The sequence below is a fragment of the Balearica regulorum genome, chromosome 4, assembly GCF_011004875.1.
Source record: "Balearica regulorum gibbericeps isolate bBalReg1 chromosome 4, bBalReg1.pri, whole genome shotgun sequence".
Classification (NCBI taxonomy): Eukaryota; Metazoa; Chordata; class Aves; order Gruiformes; family Gruidae; genus Balearica; species Balearica regulorum.
The window spans coordinates 54,033,632-54,047,464 of record NC_046187.1 but is presented as its reverse complement, the minus strand read 5'-3'; the positions used below and the strand labels follow the sequence as shown (position 1 = coordinate 54,047,464).

At 43.6% G+C, this 13,833-nt stretch overlaps 1 protein-coding gene across 2 annotated transcripts in view; it reads left to right on the top strand.

Annotated features, from left to right (window-relative positions):
- The first annotated feature begins 2,613 nt into the window (after positions 1-2,613).
- The window catches only part of GABRB1 (gamma-aminobutyric acid type A receptor subunit beta1), a 129,363-nt gene continuing 118,143 nt past the window's right edge, over positions 2,614-13,833 (top strand). Inside the window, exons 1-3 of one of the 2 annotated variants that reach the window (XR_012835364.1) lie at positions 2,614-2,774; positions 2,857-2,948; positions 3,039-3,106. Coding sequence is in view for 1 of the 2 variants with exons in the window: in XM_075752223.1 (XP_075608338.1) it covers positions 2,686-2,774; positions 2,857-2,948; positions 3,039-3,106 (249 nt within the window). In the remaining variant the exon portion in view is untranslated. The remainder of the gene's footprint in view (positions 2,775-2,856; positions 2,949-3,038; positions 3,107-13,833) is intronic. The other variant, XM_075752223.1, reaches the window with a different exon arrangement.

Below are 13,833 nucleotides of genomic sequence, written 5' to 3'. Positions count from 1 at the left end.
TGAAAGCTAGCCTCTTTGCCACAGTCACTCACTGTGGACATCACCTGTTCTTTGTAAAAGACGTTGAAGAGATGCCGAAAGCAAGAATTATGCTGCAAGGAGTATTTTTATCAAAATTAGTACAAGATTCTTCCACATTGGTGGCCTGGAAAAGCATGCTATACTTTCCTAGAAACGTATCTTCAGGAAAGAAAGCAGAAGTTCAAGTTCTTAAACTTCAGATAAAACTACTGTGCATTTCAGTTGGTAACACATGGGAACTCTCTCACGTGAAATCCTGCTATCAATAATTTATCTTTTTCAATCCTGGATGCAATGAAAGACAGGTCCCAGACGTGTTCCCACACCATGGGGCAAAAAGGATCCTTCTCACCACCCCTGCTGTGGCAGTGTAACGCCATGCAGCTCCTCCTTTGTGTGGTTATTAAAAATACCGTATCAGCCTCTTTGTTCCCAAGTCCCGGCTACTGAGGGATCTTTTCAGTATTGTCTCCACATGGTGGGATATTTGCAGTTGTTTCAAGACCCCAGTTTAGAGCCCCAATGTCCCCAGTGATCAAGCTGAACAAAATGGAGTTGAATTTCCTTAGTGTGCCACCTTTGGGAAACAGTCGACAGCTCAGCAGCCTTATTTTTGGGATGCTCAGTGGAGGAAGCTCGACGCTGGTCTGCAGAAGCCAGGACAGCTCAGCTGGCAGAGCTCTCGGTGGCACTGGCTTGCCGAGGAGAACATCCTTGTCCCCCCTGGAAGTCCACTGGTTAGGCTGAGGCATCCCTAATGGCAGGAGACCTGCAGGGCAGGCTCTTAGCTCACGCCTTTTCCAACCAGATGATAAGCTCCAGAATTGCACCTAAAACATTTCAACCACTAATGGGCATTCAGTCCAGGGACCAGACTACAGCTAGTCCGAACTAAAGCTGCCCTGAAATGTAGAGAATGAAGAATACACATAGAATAAACCTCCGCACTTATGCCTTAAGAGAGATTTTGGCAAGCCATAGAGACCAGTGGTCTCACTTTCATATAGGCATATCACTTTCACATGGCTTATGACAAATCTAAAATTATCTACAGAATATAATCGGCACACGATCAAAAAGTAAAACAGGACTCCATCGTCTCATGGAAAATTCTCATTCAGTGCTTCAGAGGACCAGGTAGCTTATTATGGCTATGTCTGATAAAACTCTGAATAAAAAGATACCTTTTGGTAGACTTCTATGGGCAGGAATTTTTTTTTTTTTTAAAGTGCTATATACCCCAGCCGCACCAATTATAATTGAACACTACTAAAATGGACTAGTAAATAGTATGTGATTGGTAAATTTTAAAAGCTTTTTCCAATGCTAAAAGCTCTTTCGCAATGCTTAAGTACCATCGAGTTGAGCTGGAGAATCACATTTTTCAGCAGCTAAGGACTAAAATAGGAGGAAAAGAAAGATACGTCTGGTATAAAAGTCGCCAAAGCCAACTGAAATTATTTATTATACTGTTATAAACCATCAATAATTATTTTCATAAACTTGTACTGTCATGGTTACAGAGAGTAGCTGTGAGGGTGAAAGACTCCTGCAGTAATCTCTCAGGACGTGTGCTGTGCTCCTTCTCCAAGACTGACAAATTTGCATAGAAATATGCATTTTTAAAATGTTCAAAATTATCACTAAAATTTGTGTCACAAACTACCTGTTTCAATATTCCTGCATTTTACAAATATCGTGGCATATTTCAACCATGAAAGCATCACCAAAAGTCTGCTATTTCTCAGAAATAATTCTCCACAACACTGTAGGAGCCTCAAAACCATCAAATACCTATCCCAAGGTCAGTGCACAGCACTATACAGTGCACGGATGAGGGGGCTGAATTTGAAAGGGATAAATGTTATCTCTGCTGAGCTACTGGTGCAGGGAAATAGAGCGGCACCGCCAAAGTCATAAATTGTTCACAGGGCTCCAATTAGTCAGTGTGTAATGTTGCTCGTAAGAGCTCAGGCAAAGTTAGAGCATCAATAAATTCCTTAAAAAAAAAAACCAAAATCCCCCTCTAAACGCAAGATCAATTACTTTGGTTGAAAAATAGCAACTAAAAATCTGTTGCGGTGTCCTGCAGATGCCGCAGCGGGTACTTCTGCGGGCCAGCGCCAGCCACGACCCTGCTCAGGAGCAGCACGATGGCTGGATGCGTAGTGAAGCCTTCGCTGCCGGGCGATGTACTATGTGCACCAAACCGTGTAACGTCTTTCGGATTTGCCAATTCCCTTGTACGTTATCTTAAACATCAGAGCCTATCAGTGTGAATTTTCACACAGAAGTGCCCTCAACAATTATTCGTTTTCTCTTGACGAGAAGTTCGCACTCCGGGGCGGGGGGAGGCGGCACCCGGCCCTGGCGGCCCCTCACGGCACCTCGGGGGCTCTCGGCCCCGCTCTGCCCAGCCAGCCGTTTGGCTTCGCCGCCCGCTGCTGCAGGGCCGCCCCGCCGCCGGCACCTGTTGCCGCGCCACCTCCCTCAGCCCCTCCGCGGCGGGCCGGGGTCCGCGCCGGTCGGGCACAGGTGCTCCCCGGGGGCCGCGGCGCCCCGCTCCGCGCATGCGTGGTGCTGTGGGGAATTGTTGCACCGCTCCGCACGAAGTTGCAGTCCGCGGCTCTTCCCCCGCGAGGCGGCGGCGCGGCCGGGGCCGGGATGGGGGGGGCGGCCGCAGCAGCGAGGCGGGACGGCCCGCGGGCTCTGTCGCTGCCGCTGGTGCTGGCCGTGGCGTGCGCGGCGCGCAGGTGAGCGCCGCGGAGCCGCGGAAGAACGCGGGCGTGGGGCCGCCCGGCTGCCTCCCTAACCCGCCTGTGCTCCTTCCCGCAGCGCCGACGGGCCCAGCAACATGTCCTACGTGAAGGAGACGGTGGACAGGCTGCTCCACGGCTACGACATTCGCCTCCGGCCCGACTTCGGAGGTGAGGCGCCCGCGCTCCCCCGACCCGCGCTCCATCTCCCGGGGCGCTCCCCTCCCCGCAGGCTAACGCCTCCTCCCGCTCCCCGCGCAGGTCCGCCCGTGGATGTGGGCATGCGGATAGAGATCGCCAGCATCGACGTGGTCTCGGAAGTCAACATGGTGAGTGACCCGCGGGACGGGCCGGAGGGCGCTGCCGCCGCCTCGCCGCCGCGGCCGGCCGGAGCGATGGAACTCCCCCCGCTCCACAGCGCCGCCTGCCGGCCGCGCCGCAGAACTCCGCGCCGCTCCTCAGGTGCGGAGTCAGGCAGCGCCCCGCGGGCAGAGCTCGTCCCGTCGGCAGCACCAGCCCCGCGGGGACCGGCTGTGACCTGCCGGGTGCCCGGCTGCAGAGGGGGCTGCCTCCCGAGGGAGAGCAAATGCTATAACATAGCCAAGCACCTCGCTCCTGGTTGCTAGGAAAAGTTTTTTGCGTTGTCGAGGTAATGTTTGCATGCCTGAACTGGCACTCCAGATGTGCTCCCTACCTCCATCAAAATACCTACTACAAGTTTGAGGTTGGTTCTGCTTGTACTGGTCTGCCCTTTGCATAGTCAACAGCTGCCTTCAGAAATGTTGGAGTTTCTTGAGCTGTAGCAGCAGATGGGCAGATGTGCGTTTTATATGTTAAAGGATTTAAAAAGTTAGAGACTTCACTTTGCAAGCTAGTGGCATTGAGTAAAAGGTGCAAAAAGAAAATGGAGCTTCTAGAAAACGCTCTCCTTCTTGTAGAAGGAAGAATCCCCACCACTGCAGATCAAGTACATAAGGATGTTGCCTATCCAGCTATCAAAATCAGAAAAGTCTCCTAGCTACAGGTGTGAAACATACTGCATTTGATTTCAGTTCTGCTGCTGGAAGGAATGCTAATACGCATGCAGGCTGAAAGAGCAAAAATGTGTCTGTATAGTGCTTGCCTTGTTTGACAGCCTTTTCCCAGAAGAAAGTGAAAAATCAGTTACAAGTTTGAACATTTTACAAAATCTTGTTGGATTAGTATGCACTGTGGGCATTTCGCTCTCACTCTCTTTTCTTATGTTTGCTCTCATGGGAAAATCTCAGATGCTTTCTTTCCATAGGGGAGCACCTATTTAGTTAAAAGAAGCTAGAAACCTTGCATTTCTGTCCTGATAAGCAGTTTATTTCACTCAGAAAAGGTGGTATTTACCCGTCTGAAGTAGTTTACTCAAGAGTGGAGATTTTTTCTGTGGTATATTAGTTAATAGTTGTCATTAAAGCAATCTCTTCAGAGATTGTTTTCATTTTCATGTTTAGTTTTTTCTGTTGTTTGTTATATATACACAGTTCTTGTGTGTGTTTATATATACATAGATAGATATTTCTATATATACACACAATTTGTATGTAACTGTTACATTTGCTTATGAATATGCTTGGCAGAACGGAGGGGAAAGGAGATTTGTCACATTGTGTGCAGCATACCAGGCTCTGCAGAGTGCTAATACCACACAAAGACAACCTGGAGCTCCTGCTGTTCCTGTTGCTGTACTGTACTTTCAGGGAGGATGTGGTAGGGACTCCTCAGATGAGGCAGAGGAAACAGAACATAGACCATATCAACATAGTGAAAGAACAAATCTGCTCCAACTCCAAACTGTTCTACTGGGACTGCTGCTTCTACAAAGTGGTACACCCTTGGAAAGCCAAACACAGCAAACACGATCACCAAAATACCTGCTCTCAAAGGTTCAGAATTTACCTTGTAAAGTCTCAACACCAGAAATCCTGTTAATTTTGAGGGGAGTGGATGTGACAGAGTCCAGTGGCAATGTCATGGGGCATTGCATTGCACCAGATCACAGCGTTTCTGTTTAGCTTTGGTGGATCCAACATGCAACTTCCTCCTCTATTCCAACCCTTGCACAGCCCGTGGGAAAACTGTAATTTTAACTTTGTGATTTTTAATTGAGGAAAGTTATGCGCTAGATGGATTCTTTGACTAATCTCCATTGCTAGAGGGGCAGCTCAACTAAGATTGATCAAAAAAGAAAGAAGATGTTTTCATTTCATAAAATGCCACATCTCTCACAGTGGAAGGAAGCAGCCATTCCCAGATATAGCAAATAGCCTGCTTCTTAAGGCAAAATATGGAAAAACAATCTCCATTCTGAATCAATCTGAAAGGGCCATTCCCGTATCGCAAGTGCTTATCTATACACACCCATGTCTAGAGTGTTCTTTGTTGCAAAGTCTTTATTGTGTTGCTAGAGACTATTCATGTTGTCTATTGTCTTGGACAATGATCATTAATTTCAGCCATGAATGCAGAAAAGAGGGGAGTGATATCTCAGCTTAAAAAAAATTGTATTACCTAGTAAAATAATGCTTTATTCTAGAACTTTTTCTGAGAATCAAAGCCTTGAAATGCTTAATGTTGCAGCAAACAGTGAATCGTTCAGTTTCTCTCCTTTCCTTTGAAACTGTTGTCTTGAAGATTTTTTTCTTTATTTAGTAAGAGCTACCATTCTGTGGCTTCAGAGCCAGAAATATTTACCAGAAGATGGTAGTTTATAGCTTCTGTTGTCTATAGGGCAGTTTTGATGCTGAAGGACACTGGCAACAGGAGCAGAGAGGGCAACATTGTCATCATGTGAGCTCCTCCTGGCAAGGGAGTCTGGTTGGACTCCACCAGAGCTCTGTTCAATCTCACCCTAGCGGTAATGGAGGGAGTTGTCTCATTCCTTGGCTCTCCTCAGGCACATGGAATCTTATTTCCAGAATTACAGAAGCAGCTATTCCAAATCCTGGTACCCACAGGCAGGGTTGAATTTTCTATTCCAGTCTCAGTGCTTAAATAAGAGTAAAGATTAAAAAAAAAAAAAAAGAAAGCAAACAACAAAAAACCCCAACAAAACCATCTCTAGGCTATGAAGGAGATGTACCCCTTTAGTGCATTAGCTGAGACTTTGTCATGGCTGTAGTCTGTCTGCCAGGTCAACAGGCTGATATATATGTCAAAGTAAATCCAATCCTCAGGTAAAAAATTGAAATATAGACGACAGAACTATTGAGGATTCTGTGAACAGCATCAGTAATAACTGTCTGCTCAAGCAGCTTGTCTAGTTGTAGTGGCTTCTTCAAATACACTAAACTGTTGTGAAATAGTTAGTTAATGAATCGAGACTTGCACAGCCTTGAAGTCAACCTTCCTGTTATTTCACCTGAGTGCTCAGTCCTCATCTGTTCAGCTCTTTAAACTGCATTGTTTTATAGCTCCTTGGTAGTTCAGTAATACTGTAGGGAGCTGCCATAGCAACTTTTACAGAAGAATTAATCGAAACATTCTCATGACTCTCCCATTTGTCATCAGATATGTTGTCATATATTGATTTTTGCAGGTAATAAGCTGAAGAGCTTGTCATACATCAAACAAGCAGGAGAAGTAGAATGTAAAAGTCCTAATGACCGTTGCCTGGTTCTAACCATACTTTCTCCCTAATATACCATGAGATAAGTTTTAATCTGTTACCATCAGATTTTCGCATCCTTGCTACAGTAACTGGAATCATTCCCTTCCAAAGGTACAAGGTGACCCTTCGCTTTGTCTCAGTTAATGACTCTGGCTGCCTTCCATCCATAACAGAGTTCCTTTAGAAGTATATTGGACATTTGCATTTTATAACGAGTTCATTAAGAACCATGCTACAACTAAATCTATTAAGGTGCTGTGACATGAATTGTCTGGTTTACTCTGATACCTTTACACGGTTAACAGAAGGTGCTGCTTGTACATCAAGTAAAAACACTGATAGCATGATTCATGGTAACTACCTTCAAGGCAAGCGAACAAATAGCATATTGCTATAGCTGCTAGAAAACAGTCAAGAGGTAGCTGGACTCTGTGAAAAAAGTTCACATGCAGTACATGACAACTTTCTGTAAAAAGAGAAGGTGTCAAACCTTTATAATAGGGAAAAGATAGCTGTACATGTTCTAAAGTTTTGAAAACCAGTGCGCATGATAAAAACTCCTCTATAGACCAGTTAAGAGACACCAAAAAGAAAAAAAAATGCATCCATGATTTTATATTGGGAACACTGTACCTGACCTACCATACTGATTTTACACTGATGGTGAAGATTTGGTTTGTATGATAGCAGATAGAAGGTTTTGTGTCCCAGCAAAAAAGAGGGTAAAGAAAACATGGAAAGAATGTTTCATCATTCTTTGACAGAAAAATATAATTCAGCTTCTGTATACCCAAAGTCACTTTTACTCAAGGCTTTTACATTTATCTCATCTCCCAAATAAGCCAAAAGTCTTGCAGAGAGGCAGGATCTCATCTGTTTCCTACTGCTCAAAGTCACTAACTGGTTCTCAAGATTTCTTCTTAAGTAGTCTGTCTTTTATGCTGTCAACATCCCAACCTGTTGGATAATATCCTTTTGCCCTGGAAAGAATTTAATTTGTCTTAACCACTAACTTTTTGTGTCCTTTTGGGAAAACTGATAATTTAATAAGCCAGCTGTATAGATTTTTTCTTTTCATCCATTTCCCTTGATACCACCCTCTCATATTCCATCGCAATCTTTCTAGCCTGTGTGGTTATACATAAGAAGTTAGACACCGAGACAGCCATTATCTTCTGGTGCATCTTTGACATCATGGCTTATGCTGAATGATGAAGTCATGTGTTTGCAGCACAGAGTAGACCTGCATGTCATGTTTGATCCCTCACTCTGTCATGACTACAGATTGTCATTGGTTTGGAGAATGAAGCATCTCCCACAGTACTTAAACCTCCACTGCCCATATTGTCACACATCCTTTTCTGCTACACTTACTTCGCTTTCCCTGGAAGCAATATAGTATTTATCTTTTTTCTTGCTTTAGGGCTGCTCCCAGGCCTCCTGCTGAAACATTAGCTTACATTAGAAACTGAATCCAAGAGAAATGCATTTTCTGATGTACTTGAAGTTTACAGATATATTACTTTAGAGGCCTATAAACAATTCTGTGTCTGAAGGCTCAACTGTATTAGTTCAGAGCATCTTACTTTGTTCAGTTTGGGTAGTGAACAGTTCTGCAAGTGTGGAAAACTGAAAAACAAACTTGTGTTCTGCCCCCCAAGTGATCTCTAGAAATAATCTTCTTGATCTTCAGAGTGTGTCTTTCTGTGATACTTCATGCTTTTTCTGTTTGGTCTTCCACAGAGTCATTTCCCACATGTCAGTGTTGATGTATTTTACTTCTTTTAGGATCTGCACAGGTTTGCTGTGTTTGTTGTTTATCACCAGTCTAAGGGCTCAATTTCCTTCAAAAAATGACAGAAATCAACAGAATATGTTCCAGACAGTCTGAACATCAGAACCAAGCCAAATGAATAAGCAGTTTTTGTCTGAGTAAATATCACTCTGCAAGTTGAAACAAAGGATTAGAGTTTTGTTCAGTTGTATAAACAGCAGTAAAGAAGGACATCTGTGTCCAGAGCTGCATGAAGAGCAGCGCAGCCAGTGGGTTAAGGGAACTGATTATCTGTACTTAAGACTTGCTAGACCACACCTAGGTACTGCATCCAGTTCTGGGTTCTGTCCCACCCCCAGCCAGTACAAGAAAGATGTTGAACAAAAGCAAGTTCAGTGGAGAGCCACCCAGCCGATTGTGGCTGGAGCACTTGCTCTGTGAGGAGAGGCTCTGGGACTGGGGCTTGTTAGGCCTGGAAAGAGATGGCTTCAGAGGCAGCTTCCCAGGACCTGTGAAAACGTTAGGGAGAAAATGCAACTAGGCTCTTCACAGAGGAACATGGTGGGAGGACAAGAGATGACAGACATGAAGGGAAACAAAAGAGATTGAGACTGGATGTTAGGAAGAGGGTTTTGTACCCTTTGAGGACAGGCCAGGAGAGAAGCAGGATGCCCAGGGAGGTTGTACAGTCTCCATCCTTGGTGGTCTGCAAGACCTGACTGGATCAAGCTGTGAGCAACCTGGTCTGACTTCATTGCTGAATTTTTCTATTTTATAAAATAATAATCAGTTAACACATTCAGGAGGCAGAACTTCCCTTAACATTAATTCACCAATAGTCAGCTGTGCCTACTTTCAAGAGTTTCAGGACGATCACACAAGATGAACTTGACTATATATATACCTCTGTATTATACATATATATATACACACACACAAAAAAAAAAGTTTTCAAATTTGCCAGTAAATCCAAGGCAAGGATATAGATGCCTCCACGGCCTAGAAGAACAGAAGGGCTTTGCCTTACTTTAGGGCTGATGCCAGTCCAGGTGGCTGTGGCATTGCAGGTGTTAGTCAAGAGAAGCTAAATGGGTGGGTTTAAACACTCAGGCTGGGTAAGGCTTAGAAGCAAGGCACTGAAAGTTTGCCCACTAATCCTGGCACGGTAGTGCTCATGCATTGGACACCAGTTTTAGGAATGGCAGAGAGACTTTGGTGTATGAGTGCAGGTTATCTTAAAGCACTTTTTGCAGGCTGAGGGAGGCTTGAACTGTGTTTATGGACATAACCAGAGTTTCACATGTGTCGTGGTTTTACCCCAGCTGACAGCTGATCACCACGCAGCCGCTCGTTCACTCCCCCCCATTGGGATGGGGGAGAGAATCAGAAGAGTTAAAGTGAGAAAACTCGTGGGTTGAGATAAAGACAGTTTAATAGGTAAAGCAAAAGCCGCGCGCACAAGCAAAGCAAAGCAAAGCAAGGAATTCATTCACCACTTCCCATGGGCAGGCAGGTGTTCAGCCATCTCCAGGAAAGCAGGGCTCTGTCACGCATAACGGTTACTTGGGAAGACAAACGCCATTGCTCCGAACGCCATTGCTCTGAACGCCCCCCCCCCCCCTTCCCCCAAGCTCCTTATAAACTGAGCATGACGTCATATAGTATGGAATATCCCTTTGGTCAGTTTGGGTCACCTGTCCTGTCTGTGTCTCCTCCCAACTTCTTGTGCACCCCCAGCCATCCCGCTGGCACGGCGGTGCAAGAAGCAGAAAAGGCCTTGGCCTCGTGTAAACACTGCTCAACAACAAGTCCATAGAACAAAAACATCTCTATATTATCAACGCTGTCTCCAGCACAAATCCAAAACATATCCCCACACTAGCTACTATGAAGAAAATCAATCCTCTCAGCTGAATCCAGGACAACATGTCATCCTGTTCTTTCTCCCTGTCTGGATGAAGTATCTGAGAATTTAGCTTGGTGGCTGTTGTGAATCTTAATGTAGGAAACAAACTCTACACTAGGGAACCAAATCAGCATTATGAACCCCATCTCATACCTCTTTGCATCACAGCAGCTAAGTCTTATTTTTTGTAATCTCCAGTCTGGTTCCTGGCAAACTAAAAACTCAAGCTCCTTTAGCTCAGCCAGTGAGGCAACAGAAGTGATCAGGGTAGTCACAATGATAGTAAATGCAGATCCTTGATCTAAATATATTCGCCTGAAGATGTTCATACAGATTAAACTGATTTTTAAAAAAGACGTAAAACTCAGTAATTATTAATGAAAATTTGCTTAGCTGTAGTGCAGAAGGAGAAAGGAGAAGTACTTTTCTGTTATGTAGCAACTCTCTTGAAGAGCATGAAGTACATGCAAAACCACTTGAAATTAATATTAATAAGAATGTTCAGCAACTGATTTTATTTTTTTCCAGTAAATATGGAAATAACTAATCAAGTAATAATACATAAAGGTCAGATCATTTCATCACTGTCTATTACAAATGAGTAATTATATTAAAGAGTGAAATATGGAATGAATGTAGAAATAGGCAGCTTGAGGTTAAACGACTGGGTCACTGTTATTAGATGTTTTGTTGGGTTATTTTTCATTTGACTACATGAATAAGCAGTTCTTCAACAAAATTAACAAGTAGGCAAAAAGGATAAAGCAATAACTTAAATGTTGTTTTATATGATCCAGAAAATGGATAGATCTTAATTTTTCAAAAGTTAAACTAACCTTCAGGGTTCATACAAGTTTGTCATGGTTTAACCCAGACAGCAGCTAAAACAACCACACAGCTGTTCGCTCACTCCTTGCCCCCACTGGGATGGGGGAGAGAATTGCAAAGGGAAGGGGAAAAAAAAGTAGAACTATTGGGTTGAAATAAAGACAGTTTAATAGAACAGACAAGGAAGAGAATAATAATAGTGATAAAAGAATGTACAAAACAAATGATGAACAGCACAATTTCTCACCACCCAGAGCCGATGCTCAGCTAGATCCCGAGATGCCCCGCCTCCCAGCTAACCCTCCATTATATACTGAGCATGACATCATATGGTATGGAATATCCCTTTGGTCAGTTTGGGTCAGCTGCCCTGGCTGTGTCCCCTCCCAGCTTCTTGGGTGCCCCCCACCCTCTTGTTGGCAGGGCAGTATGAGAAGATGAAAAGTCCTTGACTGCTTGGCAACAACTAAAGCATCAGTGTGTTATCGACATTATTCTCATCCTAAATCCAAAACACAGCACTATACCAGCTGCTAGGAAAAAAATTAACTCCATCCTTGCCAAAACCAGGATAAAGCTATATTCCAAATGTTCTTTTTTAGCCTGATAGGCATAATACTTCCCTGATTTCAAGATTTAAACAAACTAGCTATGAATGCCCTTCATAGAAAAGATGTGATTCTTTTATCTAATATTAAACTCAGTTTCCCACAAGGACAACTCTCCTGACTCCCTCAATTGTTTCTCTTTCCAGCCACTGCAGGTGGCTTACCCTCACTTTCCAGCTTTCCTCAAGAGCTGATAAGCTCAGTTCTGACCTATGTACTTCATCTTTTAGCCCAGATTTTACACCTGACACATCTGCAGTCCAACCAGATAATATAGCCTGTGCAGACTTTACATTTCTGAAGACAAGAAATAAAGCGGTCACACTTCCCATTTGTTTAAAACATATTCCAGGAATGCAACAGAATAGCACCAGATAACTAAGGACAGAAAATTACTAGTCAGTTGAATTTTTAACATAAATTTTTTGGTAAGCTGCTTCTTACCTTCTTGTTTCTCCTAAGCATAGGGTGGAGAAAAAAAACAACAAAAAAAACCAAACCCAAAACAACTGCGTCTGAAATATGATGGCATTACTGTGATGAACTGTCAAAAATCTCTTCCACTGGAGTGAGCAAGTGATCACCAGGAAAGGAAAGGAAAGGAAAGGGCCACACGTTTTCTTAATCATGCCCTAAAACACTTCTCAGCCAGGTCTAGTTCCTGAAATCTACAGTTCATTGTATCATAGTGGTGAGCAGTGGTGCATATGAAATGGAAGGAATAACACTCTCTCCGTGTTTAGTGGAAACTTTAGCACTGAGTTTGAGGTCTCTAGGATTTCACTAAATAAGGGGTATACCTGCAGCGAGGTATGCCTTTCAGTCATGTGGGTGCGAAAATCCAAAGTTTTCCCAGCACTGCCTGTTTTGTGCACCCACATCAAACACCACGACTGTGCTGTGACCGCTGGAAACTTCCAGCTTGTGGTCTGTTAGCGTGCACAAACCCCACAGTTCAGTGACACAAGTTTTTTTAAACATTCAGGGTCCTAAATGATTCTTTAATAATGGAATGATTCACACAAAAGATTCATTCCCCAAAATTAACCACCTTCTGATAAGAGAAAAATAAATCCAGAAAATTAAATTTTAAGTTCTTCCAGGAACCTGAAAGATGTTTCTTTTCTTGTGTGTGTGCAGGACAGGGCAAGGGTTTTAATTGAAAGCCTGAGTTTTCATTTTCCCCAATTGCATTGCTTCTGATTCTGGAAAGGAGAGAATATTAGAGTCTTCCAAATTAAGCATACACTTCAAGTGTCAGCAGAACTTTGTGGGTTTTTTTCTTTAATCAGCTTTACTGTGTATTCTACTGCCTGGAAAGTATTCCTTAACTCCTTTAGGCTGTATTCATGAATTCTCTACCAACTGCAGGTCAGTACAGACCTGGAGCTGAAGCTGCGCAGCCAAGAGAGAGGAACAGTCCCACCACCAGTTCGCCCCCAGGTGGGACAAGATCCCAGCCTTGGGGGATGAACAGCAAGCTCCAAAGCTGCCACCCAAAAGACTTGTTCCAGTTCACAGGATGCCAGGTACTCTGGGACAACAGCTGAAACTGTTAAATCAAACCCAGAGATTGCCATCACTCAGAAGTATCCCCAGCTGATGTGTTTTGTTGATTGCTGTATTCCAAACAGCAGCTGCCTGGAAGAGTTCTCTGGGGTGTCTCATCTCTCATCTGTCTAACTGTGCTGTATTTTAAAGAATCAGTAAGGCCTGAAAAAAACAACTATAAGGGCTTCTAGCAGGTGATGAAAGAGTCCAAGATGGCTACCAGAAAGATTGTGTACTTCAGTGCTCTTTGGGAGTCCTTTTTCTCTTCTAGAAAAATAATTCAGGATCTTAAGGCACACACTTCCATGCTTGTAGAATTCCTCTTCCCTCACATACAATACCGCCTGTAATGCTGACAGGGCTCCAAAAAGCCTATTAAAAAGAAATTATTTCCACCCCAAAGGCTAAACTACTGCAAATATGTTCACAGTGAAAGTGGTAGTTGCAGTCACTGAATAATCTAGCAGAATAACACCAGATAATGCAGTTTGTTCAATTCTTTCTTTAAGCAATAGCTCTGTATTAAGATTTACATGGGCTGGAGAAGGTAGATTAGATTTCTTTTTTCTAGATTTCAAGATTAAAAGGTTGCTTTTGGCCAAAGCAGTGTCACACTGAGGTTTGCTCTGTCCTCTGTTGGGGCAAATCCTTAAGGGTTTGCATTATGTCATGAACAAAGCAAAGGTAATTTAAAAGACACAAAGGCAGCTTCTAGAAAGCTGCATTATCACACAGACATCCACCCTATAGCA